General features: G+C 38.2%; 1 protein-coding gene across 1 annotated transcript; it reads right to left on the reverse strand.

The window, feature by feature from the left end:
* Positions 1-14,385: 14,385 nt before the first annotated feature.
* Positions 14,386-15,583, reverse strand: LOC129249045 (uncharacterized). The gene is made up of 2 exons (XM_054888669.1): positions 14,585-15,583; positions 14,386-14,520 (listed from the first exon to the last, which is right to left on the reverse strand). Exon 1 carries the CDS (start codon positions 15,178-15,180, stop codon positions 14,740-14,742), a length of 441 nt encoding a protein of 146 aa, XP_054744644.1. The 5' UTR covers positions 15,181-15,583; the 3' UTR covers positions 14,386-14,520; positions 14,585-14,739.
* Positions 15,584-25,133: the final 9,550 nt, after the last annotated feature.

Raw genomic sequence — 25,133 nt, forward strand, 5'->3', positions numbered from 1 at the left:
ACATTTGAAATGAAGACATTCGGTAGTACAATGTCGCGACCTCTATTACGAGAAAAAGTTTATCTGCTCAGGTATTACTCAAATGAAATTTTTGGAAACAAACTTCCATCTGTAAAACAAACGTTACACGTTTTTTTTTTTTCAATTTACGGGTGTGTAAGTTAACAATATGAGGCAGTGCTTCACTAGCTGTGCGGGAAGTGATGATATATTGGGAGAAAGCCCGAATTCCGACGCAAGAACTAAAGTACTGTATACCAAAGTTAGATGGTCTCTATCAGCAGTGGCGGCAACTTCAAAAGCATGCTGCAAGAACGTCGATGGATCATAAGAAAAAAGAAAAAGATTTCGTTGAACAACTCTTCATCTTGTCTAGCTACCTATTTAACATGAATATTTATATATATCGAACTAAATCGTACTTATATTGTTGTCGAGTTCAAGCACCGGAGAAGATTTAGAAGCGCGTGCTTCAGAGGAAATTCCGCGATGCTCAAAACATTTGTCTGTACCAGCAAAACAAAAAAGAGGACGACAAATAATAATAACTCCTAAGCTTGTTGCTGCTTTGGATAAGTGCAAGATCAGTGACAGGAATACAGTTCATATTCTTATAGCTACACTTGAAGCCTTTGGTCAAGATGTGGAGAGTTTTGCGATCAACAGGTGGTCTATTAACAATTCAATTGGCTGATATTTTTCTTGGCGAAATACCATCTCGTGGAGTATCCTTCCGTGCTCCTGGAGCTATCCATCATGCAAGGTGGATGGCTAAGGCTATTTATTGCTTTAAGATATTCATGTTTCGCGATGAATTTAAATTATCACCCCGTGAGGAAAATGCAATTTGTGATATTTGCATTTTCCTTATCAGTATATATGTATATCGAAGCATGGTTTTATGCACCTTCTGCAGCAAAAGCACCATTTTTGGACTTCAGTGTTCTTTCCAAAATTTATAAATACCGGACAGTTGACGAAGACATCTCTCGTGTGGCTGTACAAAAAATCAAAAATCATTTGTGGTATTTATCACCTGAATCCATCGCCTTGGCCTTATTTGACCCAAATGTGACGGCAGAATCAAAAATTAAAATGGTAAAGGCGTTAAATCGTGAAACTGATGCTGAATGTGAAAAAAGTATTAAAAGGATAACCGTGGAAACAAGCCAAGTTCCTGAATTATTAAACCAAGGACTTGAACAATTTGTCTCCAACAAAACAAAACGATTCGTTATAAGATTTAACATAACACATAACACATAACATTTAACATGGCACAAACATGAAGATTTCTTTAATTTTAATTCATTTTTATTTTATTTTCTTCAATGAGTTATTTCTTTTTTTCGTTTTTTTTATATGTTGTTATTAAACTAAATTGCAATGAAGTAAGCGTCATATGGAACTATATATGCTAAATACTGTATGGATAATAATTTCCTTCTTCAATTTATATATGTATAATTTAATGTACTTTACCAATTAAATTCTTTTACTACTTATTTACGCTGTATATATAGTCATGTAAAATAAAAAACAAACTTTTAATGAAATTAAAATTTTTTGTCATTTTGGGGTAAATTTTCCATATTGAAAGGCTCGGGGGCACACCTTTCCCCTATCCGATTGGTACCAAATTTCACAGAGGTAATTTTTATATAGAATGGAACCAAACTGGAGGGTAGCCCGCGAAAAAATATTGTATATAAAAAAACAGGTCAAATAACTGCCACGCTAATGTATACACAAGGTGGCGCAAAATTAATCATCCCATCGGACGATTTCTAATTTTTCCAAATAGCGTCGTACTCCAAAATAAAGATTTCTATCATTCAAAACAATTTTTTTTTATTTAGAAAAAAAGTTATTCAAAAACAAATTAGATGATTAATTTTGAGACCTTTCCCATTCCAACGTTTGCTGCTTGGTATCGAGGTCGTATGCCTAAATCTATGAACCAAAGCAAAAAAAGAGAACTTGCCTTACCTCTTCCAAATATATAATTTCTACGTCCTGCTAAAATAATTTCTTTGTGCTTCAATTTCTTACACATACTTACAGGAAGAAATGATTCTCTATAACTCCTCTATTGCTCGCTTAGGAAGAAAGATAATAAAATAATAAATAAAAAATATCTCATTACTCATTGTGGAGGTGAGCGGGAAAATTCTCCAAATCTCCTTTCATTGCTCAGTTGAGAGGTGAAAGAGAGTTTTTTCATTACTTAAATACAGGAGTATAGGGAGGGGTAATGCGCTACTCGCAATTCAATGCTCCCTGATTACTCAATGAGTGTGGGATGTTAACTGAAAAGTATTTCTAGCTGAAATAATTTCTAAATTTATCTGTGTCTCAATGCATGCAATGAAAATCTAAAAGAAACAATGATAATAAATAGCGCATAATATTAAAAATTTCTTTTGAATATTTTCAGCATTCCAACAATCAAACATTTATGTACATAAATCCGCAAATTATCAAGTAAGTACAAATTGGCCATGAACACACCCTTACGTTTCACTTCGGTATTTCGCTGTTCAACTCCCTTCGTTGCCCGGGGGATCACTTAAAATAACTTCACATAACAATGTTACAGGTTATCCACGACTAATAACCGGGTGCGCTGTCGTATACGTAACATTTAATTACAAGTACTTTAGCTAAGGTGGAACAAAGGCCATGGACTATTGTTGGCAAATGACAAACATAAAATTAATTAGGCGCTACAGTACTAATAAATATACATCATAAGCATGTACGCCCAGCCTAAGGCGTTTCGCTTGAAGGGGAGGTGCTGAATTTCGCATAACAACAGTTATTATTTGGGTGCGAATAGTTGTGTATGTATGTGTATGTGCGTATATTGTGTTCCTGTACCCCTTCAAAGCTGTTCTAATTGTACGCGTGAATTTAATTTATTTTGGCAGTAATTGATGTGACAGCTTGGTGGCTAATTGCGAGCGGTAGTGGTATGCGTGTAGTGGAATTCTTATGTATTCGTAAATGACCATTTGAACGGCAACTGCAAAAACTCTTACATCGCATAAAAATATCTTCAAAGGTATCATTAGGTGAACAAGAAAAATAAAGAAAATTGTAAGTTACTTTTATGTTATTAAAAATTTGAATATTGACCTTTAAACTAAAAAATTCCATTCGCTGTAAATATTCCCACTAAACCTATCTTTAAATTTAATATTTATTTACTTTTCTTTGCATCCAAAGCAACTTTTAAAAAAATTGTCAAATACCCTTCAAAACTAACAACTTTTGTCTGCTTTGCCAGACAAGCAGACAAAGTGTCAGACTGTCAAATGTTAAAAGTCAACAAAAGTTGCATTTGCATTTGCATATTTTATTTTTGTTTTTTACTTGGTTTTTTCTTTTTTTGTTTTTGTTTTCATTCTAACTGGTTTCAGTTCTTGGCAAAATATTTTGCATACGCATTAAGAGGAAATTGCAGAGGAAAGTGAAGTTTTATTTATGGAATTTCGCATTCGCATATCAAATAAGAGTTGCGGCTGATGGTGCTCGAGTTTGAGTATAATTCTACTAAGCGAAACTGAAAAATCAATACAGTGGAAATTTGATCTTTGCCAGCAATAAAAACACCGGCTTGGTGTAAGTTTGTATAGCTCTCTCAATTTTCGTCTGATTTGCTTGAAATTTTTACACAAATCTATGGAAGCGTCAACTTTTTCAAGTATGCAAAAACATGAACAATATGGTGAAAATATTGTAATACACAAATTAAGAATCAATTTACTTTTGCTCGATATGACAACCTTTGCCTTTACTATGGGCTTGAGACGGTACAGAAACAAATCGCAAGCTACCCGAATGTAACTTGCACGTATTTGGCAAACTCGCGGGCAATGGATTTTTTCAGCACCTCGAGACTGGTGAATCTTTTAGTTTGAGTCTTGCTCTCCAAAATGGTCAAAAGACAATAATGCATCGAAATTGCGTGTGCTGAATTTGAAAGTCATTATGTCGACGTTATTCGGAACGTTGTTTTTTAGCCGCTTAGACGGTGCTGAGTCCTGTTGCAACGTCCATGATCTGCCACCGAAATGTTTGTCTGTCCACTGTTTCAAAGCAACTTAAATGAATACTTTTCCGATATTATTTCACATTTTTGCAGTTACTTTGATGCCAGGTTCGATGAAAACAATTGGGGAGCGCCTATCTGCGGTTACAGCGGCCCAAGCCATTGCCTGTGGCAGTTGGCCAATCGATGACTCAAATTCTCGTACGAATGGTCGGTCAATAAAACACTATCGTTTTGGGAGTTTACGAGTCACTCAATTTCAAAAATTTTGTCGTCAGAAAACCAATGTGCGGATATTGACCGCGGCCAGGCGAAGCAACTCCTTTGCTCTCTCAAGTCTGGCTTGTTGCTGCTTTGGTGTGAGATCATGCGCCTTTTGGGTCTTGTAAGGCTTGATTGTGAGATCATTTTCCAGTATGCGGCGCATGCTACGGTCAGATATTTTCAGTTCTTTCGCCATTTGATTGGCACTTCGTCGAAAATTTTACTCAAGGAACCATTTCACGTGACGTGGCAGTCTTTTGATGACCACCTCCATAACGTTTCGCGATGCTACCAGTATCATTGTAACGAGTAATGGTACGATAAACAAAAACTTTTTTTACTTTAAGGTGCTCGAGCTCACGAACAATCGCTGGTTGTGATTTTCCAGCCAAATATAATGCAATCACACTATTACGTTTGAAATCCATTACTGATTTTCTTCTTTTGCGTTTACTCTCGGCAAAATGCTTCCGCGCGCTTGTAAGCAATACTCTGGACTACCATTTAGCCAACTAACAGACAGGTGATGCCCGTGCATCAGTTGCATTTGGTGTCTAAAGTAGATTACACTTCAAGTGCCGGACCCTGTACGACTTATTTAGAATACAAATATATTTAGTTTAATCTTTTAACTTTTTAATTTTCTGTAAACCACGTTTCCTGCCTGCGTAATTATTTTCAAGCGAAGAAGAGTATACTCGGCATAAACAGAATTAAAAGTTTTCTGTCTGGAAAAGTAAGCAATTATGAGTAGAAATCTAACGCTGCGGCCATAGACGAATGGGTTGGTGCGTAACTACCATTCGGGAGTGCGCAGGTTTGAATCTCTCTGCGTGAAAAAATATATCACATAAAGATAAAATTAAAGAATAGTAAGAATGAAAAGAGAAGTAAAAAAGTACCAAATAAATTTCAGGAAATTCAAGTTATAAAATTCATCACTGTAACCTGCTTCTTCCTCAGTACAATGAAAAAATGTTGTCGGCATGTTGCGCGGTGTTATCGCGGCGTGCACTGAGTACTACTTCGTCGTGCGATACATACGAAAATCCTTTGCTGATTATGTGATAATTCACAAAAGGGGTAAACGTTTTTTGGTATTCAAATCAACTTTCCTTGTTTGGGACTAAGGCTGTTTTGAAAAATTATAAACAATGTTTAAAGTATCAATTTGGGTTAATTATTATGTAATAATTTTTACAATATTTGTTTATTAGATTATAAATAATATATAAAGTTATAAATTAACATGTTTAAAGAACTAGCTACCAAGACTATCGGCTAATTATAACGTCTGGGCACATGAAATAAAATTTCAGGATACATTTCTTATAAAACACTTTAGCCCAGTATAGTTCTCATACGGGTCCCTTTGACCAGTTACATTACAAGTACGTCAAATATGCCGTTAAAAAGAAGTGAGAGACTTAAAAGGTTCTGCAAATAAATTTCTTAAGGAATTTCACTATGGAACTACTCTCTGAAAAACTACATACGATTGAAAAAAAATTCCAAAAAATTAAAATATGTATCTATTATGATATTCCTTTTGTATACACACTTTATTATATAAATGGTTTATATTCTCAGTGAGCTTGCCCGGTACTCGAAAATGCTTATACGTCCTCAAAACTATCCAGCCATGCATGCTTAGACAGTGCGAAGAGGAAAAAAATGGTAATGACCCGTTCTCTGTGCCTCGAAAAACTTCTCAAATTCAGTAAGCAGTCAGAGAACTGTGAAGAAGGGCCCATTTTCTATCATTCAAGAAAAGTCATCATATCCATTTAGTGTCATGGGCTGGAAGAATCAGCGGCCCATATCTCTTCAAAGACGAGGATGGCGCCAGTGTAGCAGCGAATGACGAACGCTACCGCGCCATGATAAACAACTCTTTGATGCCGGAAATTGAAGCCCGTGATCTTCACGACATTTGTTTCCAATAAAACGGCGCAATTTGTCATACAGTGAAACAATGGGTTTAGTACGTCGTTGTATCGGTGAACAATTCATCTCTCGTCTCGGACCAGTGGATTGGCTACCAAGATCATGTGATAAAACACCTTTGGACTTTTATGAGATTTCGATTCAGAATTATCAGATAACCGAATTTTTTCACAGGTAGTCTAACCAATATTTAAAGAGGAAATTAAGTTGTTGTTGACAAAATTTTGCTTTTGCAGGCAGTAAAATTCAATTTTAAGACCAATAAGTTGGGTTGATGGTGCACGGTGCACGTATCACCGAACATGTACATCAAAAAATAGAAAAAAGTTGTCTCTAACATCGGCTACCCATCGGCGGGCAATGGCAAATCTCCGAGTATTCGAGTGCGATTCAGTAAGTATCCGTGTTTGATGACAAAGAGCGTTCTTGAGAGATGTTCGTATTAGCATCATGGGCTGCTATCTATCAAACGACGGCAAAATAAATTTCGGACTGATTGATTGGTTAGTCTGGATTTGGCAGCTATTTCGTTTGCTTCGTGATTTTCGCTAAGATGGAAAAAGAGCAATATCGTTCGGTAATTCACTTTTTTTTTGGTTGAGAAAAAATGCGAAGAGATAAAAGCAAAGTTGGATGCTGTCTATGGTGACGCTGCGCCATCTATGACCACAGTAATATAATGCTTCAATAAATTTAAACTCGGGCGAATACCCGTTTTTGATGAGGAGCGACCAGGGCGCTCGACAGACGTGGTTACCCAGGCAATTATTCAAAAAGTCCTCGAACTGATTCTAGCTGATCGACGAAGGAAAGTGCGCGAAGTAACTGAAGCCATAGGTGTGTCGACTGGAACGGTAATTAATTTTTTACATGATAAGTTGGCTATGAACAAATTGTCGGCCTGATAGGTGCCGCGATTGCCCACAAGCAAGTAATTTTTGGAGCAATTTAAGCGAAATCCGAATGAATTTTTGCGTCGAGTTGCCATCGTTAATGAAACCTGGATTCATCATCACACACCAGAAACTAAGCACTACACACCGATAAATCTGTTCCAAAGAAGGGAAAGACAGTCCCATCGACCGGAAAGGTCATGGCGACAATTTTTTGGGATGCGAACAGCATCATACTAATGGAGTTTTTAGAAAAATGAAGAACGACCACTGGACAATACTACAGTGAGTTATGGGACCGCTTTCGCAAAAAATATTAGGAGATGCGGCCGCATTTGGCGAAAAAGATACACCCGATAACGCACCAGCACTTTCGTTCGGAGTAGTCGCCACCAAACTGCATGGATTACATTATGAATTGCTCCGTATTCACCCGATCTGGCTCCCTGCGACTTTTTCTTGTTCCCTAACATGAAGAAATGGCTCGCGGGGAAAACAATTTAGTTCAAACGTGGAAGTCATCGCAGAGACAGAGGCGTATTTTGGAGAGTTCAACAAATCCTATTTTTTTAAGGGATTATTTGTTGAAAAATAAAAAAAAAAATTTGAAAAAAATGGTGTCTTCATTTCTAACACGGGTACTTACTGATCCCTCCTCGTATTGTTGTCGGGACATTGATCAAGATGCATTTCATAAACTGTAGAAGAAACTTGCCCATAGCACTTTTCAAAGGATGTACGCGTGAGTTAATTATGCCAGTATCAAACTCATTAAGCTTCTAATTTGTCAGTACTAAATATTTTATACAAATAATATTTATAAACACCAGTTTAGGTATAAGCAGCAGAATATATCAGAAACAGGGGCGGATCGTGACATTGTGGGGCCCTGGGCTAATATTACTCGGGGGCCCTGTTTTCTATGGTGATGCAGTATATAGTTATCAGAAAAAAAAATCATCTTATAAAAACATTTATTTATCAAAACAAATATGACAATAAAGGATATTAAATTACAAATCAATCTTTCTGCATTTTCGTGCAGCGAATTCCATTATTTGCTCATCAACTGCTAAATCCTTTGTTAGATCACAATTTATCGAAAGAAGAGATAAATGATTAAGTCGATCGTTCGACATTGTTGTCCTATACTTATTTTCAATATATGACATCCTGGAGAAAGAGCGCTCCGCTTCGCAGCTGGTGATGGGCAACGTCAAAAAAAATTTTTAAGATGGTGTAACAATTAGGAAATACACCAACAAGTTCCCTTTCATAGATAAGCTTATAAATTTCACTGCAAGAGGTGTAGCAGTCTGATTTAGATTGTAGTAAATATGATTTTAATTGAATGCATTCATTTACTAAATTTTCATCTACGTCATCTGAATAATATTTTCAATATTGCATACACTTTCCAGATCCACGCTTTCCTGGTTTTTATTCTGCAAATCCATTAAAAAATTAAATTTTTTGCTGGTTGTCTCATAGACTTGACCCCTTTCATTTAAATCCATAATCATCTTCTTCAATGCAACGTTTAGCGTGTCTCTTTTAAATTTTTCTGCGCTGCACACTGAGACTTTAGCAGTAGACTTATCGGCAAATTTTGAAGTAATTTGTCTCTTGTAAACGTCGGTGTAATTTGTTTCCACACTAGTACTTAATTTTTTAGCTTTCCCTTCGTACTCTTTTAGCTTCTGATCCGAATGCTGTCGTATGTTGTACACGAACTCTTTTAACGAAACAATTAATTTAGTGCCTTCACAAATATTTAAGCCAGGGCTCTGTATTTTTTTATTTACTACATGAAACCTCTCCAAAATTTCTTCGCAAAATGTGATCAAAATTGCAAATGAGAGTTTTGCCAGTTTATTAAATAAACTTCGTGCCTCTTTTCTGAAATCAGCTTTCTCATCCTCATTTTCGCTAAAAGTTTTTAAAATTTTCATAATTTCAGAATAATGATTTTTTAAAGCTTTGACAGCCTCATAATGACAAGACCATCTGGTTTGGCTTAAACTTTTTAACGTAAATTTTAGTTGCATTTCACGATGTAACAATTCCCACCTGTGGGTTGAAGATGAAAAGAAAACATATAATATATTATATTTTTTGCACCACTCCAAAAAAATTTACAATTTCGGTTGCAACTTTAACACATTCTTCACCCACTAGGTCAAGGGAATGTGCAGCACATGGTACATAATCCGCACTTTAGTTTTTTGTTTAATTAATGCTTGGACACCTTTGTACTGACCCGACATATTGGCTGCGTTGTCATAAGACTGTCCCCTACAATTATCCAGTACCAGCCCATTTTTTTCTAAAAAGTCTTGTAGAATATTAAATAAGTGTAAACCAGTATGACTACAAATTTTGATGAATGAGACACATCTCTCGTACACATTTCCCTGAAAACAGTATCGTAATACAATAGCAAGTTGGTCCTTGTGAGACAGATCTGGAGTTGAATCCATCACAATTGAATAATACTTTGTGTCGTCGTTATTTAATTGATTTATAATTTGCTTCACTATCTGTTTGCCCATAATATCAATAACTTCCTCATATACTGTTTTTGATAAGTACGATATTGTTGGTTTCGGTCGCAGCTTCCCTGTTCCCGAATGAATGGGTCAAACTCTGCCAATAGATCCAGAGCTCTCATGAAATTACCATTATGTGGTGTACCAAATACTTCTTCGAATCTCTAAATGCTAATCCTCTTATACTCAAAAATTTTATCACTGTAATAACCCGTTTCATGACATTATGATAGTACTCTGTTTCTTTCTTTGATTGATCCTGGAGCTGCTTATCTACAACAGACTTATTTTCTTTTCGTGACAGCCAAGCTAACATAGAAAGTTTATGTTCATTAGAATTTTCGGATATTTATTTTCTGGATATTTATTTTCTGGATCTTTATTTTGAAGATCGGTTATTTCATGAGAGAGAATGTGATTAATGAAGTAATTATTTAGTGACACTGGCCACGATCCCGCGTCAAGATATTTCCCAAACTCAAAGTTAATGTTTTCTGAATTTCGTTCAGTCTCAATATAAGCTTCCTTATGTTGAGCATTAATATCGTTTTCAGTTGGATCAGAGGGTTGTTGGTAGTCAGATAATTGTTCATTTGCATCACTAATATTTTTTTTTGGTGTTGGGGTTTCTTACTCTCTGTAGATATGTTCTCTTTGGATAAGGTTCCTTTCTTTTCGCTTGATAATCGATTTTTAGATCTTTCATCGTCATTTTTATGTTCTATTTTAAAAAAAAGTATGTAGTTTTGCACATTTACTTTTTTCTTTTTCTCGGCTTAACTGTAATTTTCGGTTTTCGGCTCCACTTTTATATTTTCTTGTAGACATTGATATGATTTTGGTATTCTAAAAATAATCAAAGAACAGAATTAACCTATAATCATTGAGATAATCTTATAGGTACTAATATTTTGTACAAGTAACGCAATTTATTAGAAAAAACATGCGAATAAATTTTTGAGTGGATGAACCCGACCGCTGGATGAGGAATAATTTTCTTAACAACTCCTGTCGATTTGTTTGGTTTAAGCCACCGGTAAACTTAATTTGTTGAAACCGATTGGCGCTACGGATTATTTCACAAATCATAAATCGCTAGCCTCTACAAATTTTTGGTTCCATGTAGAGCTGGCCATAATTCGAATTCCCATCCATCCTTACAGAAATTACAGAGAACACTTATAACTAGATTTACTTACGAAGTTGATGCAATTGCTTTTGCTTTGTTCTGAATATTCCATGGAGCTTCACTGTCTCTTTTCAAAATTCGAGACGTACTATTATCGCACCAACACTTTTTTATGCACTACACTTTTTTTAAGTTATATAGTAACTTTATTAGCAGCACACAGCCAGTTTTTGTTTATTTTTGCACTTCGAAGACAAGGTAGGTAGGTAGGTAGGTTTGGCAGCCGCATCGCACATAGAGACAACGATGCCACTTAGACCACGGAGTGGGTCCGTTGTCCTTTCCATATTGAACCATCCTGAGCTTTTGACAAAGCGTAAAAGGTTGTTGATACCTAAAGTGTATAGATTATCTATGTTCGTTAAGAAGTAGGATTTTAAAAATCGGTTTCTGCTTCTGGCTAGAGCTGGGCATGTGCAAAAAAGGTGTTGAATTGTTTCCAATTCCTCCTCATTTCTGCAGCTACGACAGAAATCATGCGTGTATACGCCTAATCTCCTTGCATGATTTCCTATGAGACAATGTCCTGTGAGGGCCCCTACTAAGGTCCTGATTTGAAGTCTACTCAGTTTTATAATACTCTTGGACAGACGTAAATTAAGCCTTGGCCATGTTTGCCTAGCAATTTCGCAGGTGTTAGCGCTAATCCATCTCTGATTTGCAGAATTGATTAGTGCGTCCTTAATGAGAAGCTTACAAGTTGCGAGAGGTATCTCCATAAAATTACTTATGTCTGGCATACAGGTACCTTCTCTTGCAAGTTGGTCTGCCCTACAGTTCCCTGGTATATCTCTGTGGCCTGGGACCCAGCATAATATTATACGATATTGTTTGGCCATCTCATTTAGAGATTGGCGACAACGTAAGACACTCCTTGATGTTGTTTGGAATGCATCCAGGGCTCGTAGGGCAGCTTGGCTGTCTGATAGAATGCAGATATCCGTTGATGATATTCTGTTTATCTTTAACCATTTTAAGGCTTCATGAATAGCGTTTATTTCCGCTTGAAAAACGCTACAGTGATCCGGTAATTTAAAGGATTCACTAATAGAAAGCTCTTCGCAAAATAACCCTGATCCTACACCGGTGTCCATTTTGGATCCGTCCGTGTAGATCTTAACGGGTGTATTGGGTGTTGGATCTTCCTCAAGCCATTCCAGTCTAGAAGGGATTTTCATTAGGAAATTCCTTTCGAAGCAAAGAATGGGAGGGTGATAATCACAGTCACTGGGTATATCCGTGTAGGAGTCTAAAATGGTTGAATGTCCATGTGTGACAGTTCTCCACTGTGAGCTCGCTTTGAGCCTTAAAGCGGCGCAGGCCGCTGAGTATTTGCAGAAGAGATCTAGGGGTGGCAGATGTAGCATGATGTCCAAAGCCATGGATGGCGTGGTTTTCATGGCGCCACATATTGCTAGTTCCGCTGATCTCTGCACCTTATTCAATAAATTAGAATAGGTTTTTTTCTGCATAGCACACCACCAGACAACATTTCCATATAGAAGAATGGGTCTGACGACAGCAGTGTAGAGCCAATGAGTAACCTTAGGTTTAATTCCCCAGGTCTTCCCTAAAGTTCTCTTACAGGCATAAAAAGCTAGGTTCGCTTTCCTGACCCTTTCTAAGGTGTTTGACTTCCAAGTCAGTTTCCTATCTATGTTTAGTCCCAAGTACTTGGTTTCTTCCGAAATCACAAGAGCTTCCCCTTTGAGCGTAATTGGACTTAGCTGAGGGATTCTGTGTTTCCTAGTGAACAATATGAGTTGTGTTTTGTCTGGGTTGACTCCTAGACCACACTTTCCTGCCCACCTAGAAAGTATATCTAGAGCATTTTGTATTAGGTCTCTTAATGTAGATACAAATTTACCAGAGACAGCAATAACAACATCGTCGGCGTAAGCTATCACTTTACAGCCCACCGATTCCAGTATTAACAGAAGTTTGTTTACAACTGCGTTCCATAAAAACGGTGAGAGGACTCCACCTTGCGGTGTACCTCTACTTACCAATCTCCTGAGCACCGATTCTCCTAGTTCCGCTTCAATGATTCTGCTATTTAGCATTTTGCCAATGAAGCCTACCAAGCCCGGTTCTACCCTAAGATCAGTGAGTGCTGCAGTAATTGCCCCTCCTTCAACATTGTTAAAGGCCCCTTCAATATCAAGGAAAGCGGCTAAAGTAAATTCCTGTTTGTGCAGTGAACTCTCTGCCGTGTAAATAAGGTTATGTAGAGCTGTCTCTACCGATTTCCCTTTCGTGTAGGCATGTTGTGACGTAGAGATAAGATTTCTATCTATAGTTAGGCTTAAGTGAAATTCTATCAGCCTCTCCAAAGTTTTCAATAGGAAGGAGGAGAGAGATATCGGTCTTAAGTCTTTTGGATGGGTATGTGAGTTTCTACCAGCTTTTGGAATGAAAACAATTTTGACTTGTCTCCACTTAAGAGGTATATGACCGTAGAGAAAGCAACCTTTGAAGATTGCTAGTAGTCCGTGTGCTAGATATCCGGCGGCCTTTTGCAGTTCCACCGGGTAAATGCCATCTGGGCCCGGTGATTTAAAAGGTTTGAAACTTTCAATCGCCCATAAGAGCCGATCCTCAGAAATAGCGTCTATTCTGACTTCACGACAGTGTGCTGTATCTTCCATGTCATGCCCAGTAATGTCTGAGCAGCCTGGAAAATGAGTGTCGAGTAAAAGTTCTAGAGACTCTTTACTGGTTGTAGTGAAAGTGCCATCACTTTTCTGTAGCAGTTCCCAATTTTGAGGGCTTCCCGCTAAAATCTTACGAAGTCTGGAGGCCTCAGTTGCCCCCTCATCCTCTTCACAAAAGGATTTCCAAGATTGCCTTTGGGCAATTCTGATTTCCTTCTTGTAGATTCTCAGGGCATCTTTATAGCCTTTCCAATCTTCATCGAGACGTGTTTTCTTTGCCTCATTAAAAGCGCTTCGGCTTGTTTTTTGAAGCTCGCTTAGCTCAACCGTCCACCACTTAGGCTTGGGTTTACCCCTCAGTCTTCTTATGGGACAGGCTACCGCCAAGGCAGCATTCATGGTGTAGGTAATCTTGTCAACCAAATTTTCTAGTCCTTCTATGCTTTGTGGCACCGCTGATGGACATGTTCCTAGGGTAGCCCCGATACAATCTATATACCTTTCCCAGTCTGTTTTCCTGATATTTCTACCAGGCTTAGGTTTCGGTAGATTTTTGCTAACCTCAAACGAGATATATCTATGATCAGAAAAAGAATGTTCTTCCAAAACTTCCCAGTTCCTAATTCTGTTAATAACGGAGTCAAAAGCAAAAGTAGCGTCTAACACTTCCTGTCTATTACTAATGACAAAAGTAGGTTTATTACCTTTATTGCAAATCTGTAGTCTAGTACCTATCAGATAATCAAAGAGACACTCACCTCTAGCGTTGGTATCAGTGCTTCCCCATATCTCGTGATGCGCATTTACATCCGCACCAATGATTAGCTTTGCGCCAAGCTTCTGCGCCTGCGCTACCAGATCTTTGAATATTGATCTCGGTAGCTCCTCGTGGTCATGTGCGAGGTAGCAGGAAGATAGCCACATCCGTTCATTTCCCGACTCCAGGCTAATGGTCAATTGATCGGTGTCGCTGTAATTAGAGAGCATGAAAGCATTTATCCCTTTTCTTATTAGTACGCACGCTCTAGGGTTACCTTTGTTGCGAGCATACATCAGTTTATATTGTTGAGTCCTTAGTCCGCACACAAGTCCATGTGATACCCATGGTTCTTGAATCAGGACAATATGATGTCCACCTTTGGCCAGGTGGATTATGAGGTTGGCGGACGCAACCTTTGAGTGGTGAAGGTTAATCTGAAGAACCCGTAACATCATGGTTACTGGGCTTCCTCTCCACCACCGTTTTGTTGGGCTCATCTGAATCTGACGCCAGTAGCTCTTCCTCATCAGTGAGAGTAGTATCAAGTACTCTATCTAACAAGGAAGAGATACTGCCGTCAGTAGATGCCTTCCGTAGCGCTGTAGCAGTGTTAGGACCGGAGCCAGATTCCGCCGTGGGGCCTATCTCAGCTCCAACCGGGTCCTTTAAGTTAGGCGCCTTGTCCTTGTTGTAGACCCTCAGAGTTATGGACGAAAACCCATAGCTTACTACACCGTCCGATCGCGCCAGTGCGTCCGCCGAGTCCTTGCAGACTACGAAAGTAGCGCTTCGGTACTCGCCCTTGGGATCGTCCAGCTTTGTGACCTTCCAAGACGATGTAGGAAGCTCTGGATTGCATACCCGAAGCATCTCAAGGATTTGTTTAGGGTCTGATGGCTCCGCTGGTAACCAGGCCCTAGCTCTTGGTAAACTAGGGATGTCATCCCTTGAAATTACCTCGAGTTTAGACCCAGGCCATACTTCGCCAATCCTTGAGATGGCTATTTTGTATAGATCAGTGGATCTCTGATCGGCACAGGCGATTAGCTTCACATGACTCTGATGCCATCCACTATCGCGACAGAAAGGAGCTGGACCAGGATGCTCCTTCAGAATTTGGAAGAAGACGCTTGAGAGCCTGGCTTCCACTTTCTTCCAATTGTCAGGCGAAATAGTGCCGTCAGGGTTGCTTTTATCAACCACCGCCCATAGCTGTTGGCCTTTGACAGCTTCGCTGTACGTAGCTGGAGAAGTCTTGTTGATTCGGGGCTTCTTCAACGTGCTGGGGTTGCTGGGTGGGTCGTCCGACATCTGACGTTTTGGGTTCGGTTCAGAGCCCCGAGGGGACTCCTCCGTTACCCTTGTCGCCCAGCTGAATGAGTGCTTCTGTTTAACAGACCACTCCCCCTCTGGAATCGTTTTCAGGCGCTCCAGTAGCCTGAAGGCAGCACGTCTCTCCTTGTAGCCATGCCGTGCAGGCTCTGCTACTGCGGAGGTATCAGTCGTTCCAGACTCAGCTTTGCCACCTTTACCAGGGCTAGTCCCGGTATTGGTGGTAGAGGAAGTTGACTTCTTGGCCGTAGTTTTGTTGTGAGTACCGCCACTTCTGCTGTTGCCAGGTTAGTCCTCAGCACCAGCTTCCGCCGTACGAATTGGGCTAGCCGTGAAGGGCTTCGATGTACTGTCACTTCCACTAGGTTTAGTTATCCCAGCTTCCGTCGTACTAAGAGAAATCTGGTTTGGTCCAGATTTGGGGATGGAAGCTATAGCTTCCTTTGCATTTAGGGACTGCTTGTCCATTGAGGTTTTTTGATTGAAAGACTCCATCTGTTTCTTACGATCACCGTCCACCGTGGCAGACATGGTGATCTTATAAAAAGGAAGGGGAAACATGATGGTCGACCGTGGCAGCGCCCCATACCACGGCAAGGTCATGGTTATACCCCGAGGTGACCCGGTATCGAGGTAGCTTCGTAGAAATACAGTCGGACAGAGAACCCCCTGACTGCAAACCACCCAATAGGCACGGGTCGCATGACACCTTGGGTTAGGGGGGGGGGGTGAGGAGAGGAGATGATGGGATGATGAGGGTTAAGGATTAACAGGTGCGTCGGTACGGTGATCTTCATATGGTGATTGGATGGCCACCAATTTTGCCATGATGGCTAGCCAATCCTCATATGGAGCTTCCCTCTTAGTTCGTATTGGGTTGGTCCCCATGATATGGGGGTCAAACCAACACTTAAGCCTCATCCCCGCGACAAGGAGACCAACATGATGAGGACTTCGAAGACAAGCATGAACTAAATTCTTGATCTACGGGGAGTCCCCAAAATATACGCAATCCACACGCACGCTATAAAATACACCGTCTATAGCCAAGCGAAGTGGCAGGTGAATTACCGATTCGTTTCATGGGCGCGCACACGAGTTGATCGATTTTAGTTGCCAAACTTACGATTTTTTTTTCGTTGCAAGTAGCGTTCGCACACGTGTGCAAACAAAAGAACATATACATATAAAGTCAAATATCAATGTTTATGTCAGCGCAGGATCAGCACTGTCAAAAAGTGTGAGTACTTAATTAGTTGACACTTAGCCGTTTAAACGGTTCTGGCCATCTAGTGTTTTTAGTAGAAAACTAATGTGAGTGTGGTAGTAAAATATCAGTGCGTTTTGTAGGGCATTCGTATTTTATTTTTATTGGTGGCTGGGGGCCCTTTGCAATCACGGGGCCCTGGGCTGAAGCCCAAAAAGCCATTAGGTAGATCCGCCACTGATCAGAAAGCCTTAAAATAAATTCTAATAAAATTTAATTTCTTACCAAAACTCCACAAATCATTCTTTAATGTCCGCAACACACATTTTTCTATTCCAATGCACAAAAGAATCTACTTAATTATGTACTTGCCTGAGCAGTAATGCCAGATGGGCAAAGACAAGCGGTTCATTAACAATTCACTTAACGTCTTAATGAGTACTTTGGCACAAACACACAAGCTGGGTTAGCATCCTTTTGTGGTGAGACACCGAATACCTTGATAAACGTAACTATGTGCTAATGTTTTGTATGTGCTTATTTACGTGCCTCTTACATGCATATGTCTGAGAAAGTAAGATGTGGTTATTTATGCGCCTTTATCTCTGCATTAATTGGAGTGAAACGAGGAGACAACGTTCGTGTGCTATGCGTGATTAGTACAATAAATACAGGTATAGGTAAATAAATAGTGTCTAAAATGCATGCATAGTGATACCTACACAGGTGTGTGCACACTCATACATACACTCATGCATGTGTACTTCTACAGGTGTTTACAGATATACAATTATAGCATCCTTACAACCATTTATTGACTCACATTTGTTTGTTTTTGAGTGTAGAAGACATCTCGCCCGCATACATCCGCTTCTGTTTGAGATCGAAAATCTTGTGCTGCTTACTGACCTGCAAGAAGCGCCGTGAAATATGCTATGAATTAACGATTCACTGCCACAAAGTTGTGGTATTTGTTTAGTTTTTGATGATAGTAAAGGCGGGTGGGTGTTCAACTGAGATGAGGGGTATGCGTGAGTAGGCATACATAAATACACGAATAATTATGTAGTAGGAAGACATAACGTGTTCTGTTTCGCACTTTGGATACTTCATGAGAAAAGGTTGTTCTACCTTTGTAATCATAAATTTAAAAAAAATTACGCGTTTATATAAAATGGTGCGAAAATTTTTATATTTTCAGTTTTCTTTTTATTGAAATATTGAAAATGTGAATCATTAACTATCTAAGGGGTTACATGGGTTTCGTTGGTTCAAAAAATCTATTAATTTTTTTTTTTTTGGCTTATTAATTTCTACAACATCTCAGGAATATTATCCTAAATTTTCAAGTCGATCCGAACAATAAATTCGGAGATACAGCCTTTGGAATGTGTGCACTCCAAGCCAATGTTATTGTTATTCAAAACTTTAAACGCGTTTTTCTCGGAACTGTGTTTTCAAAGTCGGTTGTCAAATGTTCTCGAAAACTACTCAACCGATCTTGATGAAAATTTACACAGGTGTTCGAGATACAATTTACTCATGCTTGAACGAAGGATTTTGTTTTTTTTTTTCAATTACAACTATTTAAAAAAAACAAAATGTCAAGCAAATTTGACCGAAATTTTCAAAAATGTCTGCCAAAATTCCAATTGTTACTTTTTTTTTCTTCCCTTCGTTCAAGCACGAGTTTATGGTCTTAACTAAAGCACTTATTTTTGTTTTTTCATTTTGATGAGCCTGTCAGGAGTTATGCTGACAACGCGGACGCACATTATTTTCGAGGTGTCAGCGGAAATGACGTCACAATGGAGGAGTTTTAATTTTTTTTTTTTGTTTTTTGAATATTTCAGAAATTATTCTTTAAATATGTATGTATCTATAAGACAGAAAAAAGTTTGAATTAAATAGATAATTTTTTACATAGAAAAAAATATTAAAAAAAGGCCTTTGCTTACCCGACGAAACCCATGTAACACCTTAAGCACTTTAGTCCAACACAACCGGATGCAAACATTTTTTTCTCACACACAAATTTTCCTCACTTTCTTAAGCAAAATTAATTCGAGTCTGCCTTTGTCTCAGTGGCCGATGTAAGTCAATGGTGTGCTATGATTATGATTGCTAACTGCACTTTTAGTGAAACTCACATTTGCACTATTAAGGAAACTTTTTGAATTATACTCGAATAAAAATAGTCAATAGTCAATGAATAAAAATTTCATTCCCTTTTAGATAAGTAAATTTTATTATTTTATTTTAATAATAATCTAGAGTACAAAGTGCCTTACAGACTAGAAAAAATGATAAAATTTGTGCAACTCAAATATTAGGAATCAATATAAGTATAATACTAAGTAACTAAATTTAAAAATAAAAGCAGACTGGAATTGGATAATGAAAAATAGTCTCCAAGTTACTGGCAAATTTAGTCTTAAAGTTTTCTCCATTAAAATGGTTAACATTCAGAAGACTTCTTTGTGTAACATTAAAGCATATCTGCTCAAGTAGAGCTGGATAGTCGACGATGTCATTAACAACATTAAAAATAAACGAAAGTGAAATTAATATACATACTACATTGCCAACTAAGTAATTGTGGATTTTTTTTAGAAAATCAACGACCATTTTTTCATGGAACTAAATAAGCATCATAATCCCACGTTCACAAAACTTCTGGTTTTTATTAGCAAAAAACTGAATCAAGTACGATTTGACATCATCATCATTATTGAAGTTTTTACCATTCAAGGAGTTTTGTAAAGATCGAAACAAAAAGTAATCAGATGGTGTAAGGTCAGGACTAGGTCAGGCAAGAATGCCAACCAATCTCCAATAAGTTTTGCCGAGTGGCCAAAGATGTGCGTGGCCTTGCATTCCCATGATGGAATACAATAATTTTTCGATTTGTCAATTCGGGCCGCTTTTCTTCAGCTACATTGTTTAATTTCGTTAGTTGTTCAATGTAGACATCAGAATTGATCGTTCGGTTGGGTGCTAAGAGTTCAAAGTAGACAATTCCTTTGTGATCCCACCAAAGTGATAGCAAAACCTTCTGTTGATGCATATCAGCTTTTGATGTTGTTTGAGTTGGTTCACCTGCCCTACTTCACGATCTTTTCCACTTGACATTGTTGTAAACAACCCATTTTTCATCGCCAGTGATCAGTCGTTTTAAAAATTGATCATTTTCATTACGTTTCTTTAGCAAACCGCAGCTGTTAATGCGTTGCGATAAATGCGTTTCTCTCAGTTCGTGAGGAACCCATGTATCGAATTTTGAACATAGCTAAGTTGTTTTAAGTGACTTTCAATGCATGAATGTGATACATGAAGCTTCTCTGCAATCTCATGTGTTGTACTGTGATGATACGAATCGATTATTGCTTTGACTAGAGCGTCTTCAACTTCAACTGGACGACCAGAGCGTTTTTCATCTTTCAGTGAAAAATCACCAGAACGAAATTTGGCAAACCAATTTTGACACTGCCGTTCTTTTAAGGCTGGGTCACCATAAAAAGCACATAACATTTTATGAGCTTGCGGTGTGGTTTTCCCTTTGCGGAAATAAAAAAGCAAAATATGACGAAAATATTCTTTTTGATTTTCCAACTTTCAACGAACGCCAAAGGGAAACTACTCAACCGATCAAAAACGTTTTTTTTACTGATTGACAGCTGAATTGCCAACTATCAAATAACAAAATCTGTTTTACATTTGTACTACGTCTGCAAACCTGAAACTTTAACTGAAGCCATCTATGAATGAAATCCGAAATTATATAGTTGCCAACCCAACAGCTTTGGCCGAGAATTATAGGATGGAGCAAGGGCCTGAAATCGTAAACAACAGAATTCCTGTCTAGGAAATATTTTTTGAACGCGCTTTATGAACGAACAAGAGCCGTAAACAGCAGTTTATAGATATACGGATCAGAAATTTCGAATGTAAAAAAAATTAATTTGGCCACTGAAAGAAAATTTCGTACCGAATAAAACTTCAAGATACTTAAATTCTGTTCTTATACTTCTTGTTCTTAATTGGCGCGATAACCGCTTACGCGTTTTGGGCGAGTTTAACAAAGCGCTCCAGTCATTTCTTTTTCGATGCCAGTTGGACACATTAAGTGAAGCCAAGGCCTTCTCCACCTGATCTTTCCACCGTAGAGGAGGCCTTCCTCTTTCATTGCTACTGCCAGCTGATATCGCATCGAATACTTTCAAAGCCACCCAACGTAACCACTGGATCTTTATTCACTGCGCTATGTCTATGTCGTCGTTCCATCGCCTGCGATATTCGCCGTTGCCAACGTGGAAAGGTCCAAAAATCTTACGCAGAATCTTTCTCTCAAACACTCCAAGCGTCGCTTCATCGGATGTTGTCATCGTCCACGCTTCGCTGCCATACGTTAGGACGGGCACGATGAGAGCCCTGTAGAGTAGTGTAGGATGTGTTAGAAACGTACTGACGCCTCGAAAATGAAAAATGAAAATATTTTTTTAACATAAAAAGACAGAACCGACCTCATGTACAATCGATGCAGATTGTTCACGTTGAAGCTTCTAAAAATCCACTGAGTTCGTAACAGAAGAAAATATTTCTAAATCATCCGCGAAGAACAAGAAATTTAATAAGGAAAAACATTCGCTTATGCCATTGATAAAAATGACAAAAAGAAGTGGCTCTAAAATGCTGCCTCGACGGAAACCAGAAGTAGCAACAAAGTGGTTCGATTCTTACTACTTCTAACGTCAAACAGAATAAAAAATTCGAATAAAACTTGTAGAATATTTCATGCGCTGACTCATATTGAGTACAATGCCCCCTCAATCTCCATTTTAAACGCTATTTTAAGCAAATTAATTACGCTTTCATTGATATTGTAAGGGGAATCATCACCTTGTACTGCTGTGAACAATAATTCGGACTTTAATTTCATGAAGTTTCTATGCTTTGTTTTGCCTTAACCCTTGTTCTCTCATACTACATATCATGTACAAGGGAGAAGAACCGTGGCAAAGTGTTGCGGCGTGAGCATATAAATCAAAAGCGTTTTGTCAAGTCATACTGTACGATTTCAATAAATGCCTCGACCCCAGCGCCACCTAGGATTAGTATGATTCTAGCCTACAAATAAAATCGGATTAATTTTTTCAAACACATTTTTTCTTTTGATAATTAAAATGCAAATGGATTTTATGTGGTAATGCTGCATGTTTTTCATTTTCCGATGTTTATGAAGCTGGTATTCGCTTAGTATTGAATTTGGCCTCTGTAGGGGATGTGATACATAGATATTTACGACCTGGCTTTGGCTTTTGGCAACAAATTAACTTTTTTATTTGCCGAATCTGGCAGTGTCTAGTCGATCGCTTGCTTTAGTGTGAACTTTTCTGACAGTTGAAGTCCGAACTGAGTGCTTGCCAAATGCGATTAGCTAAGAGTAGATGGCCCTACAATCATTTGAGCCGGCTCACCTAGATTTGACCACGATTTCTGTGCGTCATTGTTCTCATATGTGATCCATTTTTCACCGCGAGCTACCATCTATTTGAAAAATAGGTCGAACTCTCGTCACGTTCCAGCAAAAAACCACATCCGTTCAAAGATTATTTTGTGCTATTGTGTGGGAAATATTAAGGTTTGTCTTATGCAAATGTCTGCAATAAGTTCTCTGGCAATCAGCTCATGGTCAAACTCGAAGGCCTCTTATTTTATCAATATTTTCAGTAATTGGCCTACCAGAGCCTGCCTCATCTCCGGTACTCATATTACCGGAACGGAGTCATTGGAAACACCGCTTTGATGTTGCGCATTCGATGCTGCATTGAATTCATAAATAGCACACACCTTTTTGGCTATCTGCTCCGACCTTTCGACTTTGTTGCAGTGGAAATAAAGAATGTATTGAATTTTTTTACTTCCATTTAGGAACGCTGTAAAACTCAACGTGCCTCCAAAACTATGGCTCACTAAAGACTTCTGGCAAAAATCTTGTTAATAAGCTGGCTGGGATCTACATACGCGTCCCCTCGGTAAATGAAATAGTAGAGTAAATATTACAGCTCGCTAAACCTGCCTGAAGGATATGGAAAGAAACTGTCCTCTAAATAAATAATAAGGAATTCTGGCATTTATTTACTTGTCTTTCTTTTTTACTTATTTTTTTTATTTATTCAAAAAAGTCTGTACAATTCGGTCATTCACAGAATTTGTGTTTTGTGTTCTCGCATCTCTAAGATAACACCCTATATATAAGTTTATGTGAGTAAGCAAGTTTTCAAAGGTGTGTGAGTAATTACATGTGGTTTTGTCCTGATGATGGATGCACTCCCATTCAAAGTCAATATTTACAGATACACTTCTACAATTTGTCATTAGCTTTGGGCGTATGCCTTAAATAAAATTTTGCCTATTTTTAAGGGGAAGAAAAATGTAGATTGAAGAGTACCAGTGATTTAAGGTAAAATTTAATTCAGTGAAAGATTATATAAGTAAAATTATTAAATTCCGTGGCGAAAAAGATGTGGAAACCAGCGTAGCTTTGAATAACACATTTTAAAATTCTTTGTTCGACGTGATATGATTTTCAAAAATTTAATATTTCGAAATTTTATTAGGTGGAATGAGATGGAAAGGTGGGATATGGTATGCAAAGTTCGAATATGGCAATTTTGATGTCGATGACACGTCCTGTAGTAGAAGACCTTCCGAATTCGAAAACTTCATCCAAAGAACATTACATATGATATGTGTTTGGTGGGACTGGAAGTGCATAGTGCATTGAGAAATATACGAAATGAATGCCACGGTTAACAAGAAGCTCTACATTGCCCAGCTACACCACGTGAATGACGCTATTCGACTGGAAATATTGGATCAACATGGTCAAACCACACTCCTTCACGACAATGCCAGGCCCCATGTTGCACAAGCCCTCAAAGCCGCACTTCAAAAGCTCGAACGAGAGGTCCTTACCGATTACCAGCTTTTGCGCTCCCTGTCAAACCATATGAAGGGCGTTACCTTCGATAACAAAGAGGTCCTTAAAAACTGGATCAAGAACTTCATTGACACCAGACCAGGCGATTGCCGATTTTTGGCGGAACGGCATCAACGAATTGGACGATAGGTAGGAAGAGGTGGTAAACAGTATCGGCGGATATATAATTGATTAACTTATTGACATAATAATCGTTTTTTTGTTTAAATAAAAGTCTTCGATAAAAACGCTACGAACTTATTCCCCAACCCAATATTTATTCACCCAATACAAATTATTAATAATTTGTGATTTTTTCGATTATTCGATTCGAGAATGTTGCCGATTGCTTAGTTCATCAACTATGCGGTTAACCAAATTTTTATTAATCAAAACGAAATTCGAAATCATATACAAGCAATTTGACTGCCCATAGCTGAGTCCTATTTGCTTGGTGAGAACTGATTCCCGCCTTTTTACCTAATATAGCAAGTGGAATCTTGTGATCAGTTGAAATTTCAAATTCTCAATCAAAAAACCATTTTGCGGAGTTTTTTAAGTGCAAAAATAATTGCCTCTTTCTCTGTTCGGCTGTAATGTTTTTCTGCTGGCGTAAGCGATGTGGATGAATGATAAATCGCTTTTAATGAATTGTCCCCAATTTCATGGAAAATACAAGCTCCGAAACTATAGTTAGATGCATCGGCTGCCACTAATATGCGGATAATAATATAAAAATAAATAATAAAATTAATAACAAAATAACAAATAATAAAATGTATACCATCGGTTGGATCATAGTGTATTAACAGAAGCTTTGATGACAAAATGCCTTTTATCTTATCAACATTTTTTTCTAAACTTTTGTTCAATGCCACGTTTTATACTTTTTGTAGGAGCTATTTGAGCTCAAACTGCTCGCATGTGGCTGATACATTTTTCATAAAAAATCATCATACAAAAAAATTATCTTAGTTCTGATTGATAGGCCGATTATGGCATATAAATATTTGACTTTATCAATATGTTTCGGATCTGGACTAATGGCGCCTTTATTGAAAACGTGCTCTAAGTAAAACATTTCGTGGTACGATAATTTACATTTCTCTATTGCTGGACGCAAGCATGGCCATTGTTCGCTCTGGTTGTTCGTAACTTGTCCAAGTCTAGCCTCTCTCGTCCTAGTATAAATTCTTTCACCAAATACCAGCTCATGCACTAAAGTATCTAAATTCGGCTATTCACAGGAGATTATATACTGAAAATAAGCTTTATAAATCACATACACACATTCTTTTATTG

The sequence above is a fragment of the Anastrepha obliqua genome, chromosome 5, assembly GCF_027943255.1.
Source record: "Anastrepha obliqua isolate idAnaObli1 chromosome 5, idAnaObli1_1.0, whole genome shotgun sequence".
NCBI lineage: Eukaryota > Metazoa > Arthropoda > Insecta > Diptera > Tephritidae > Anastrepha > Anastrepha obliqua.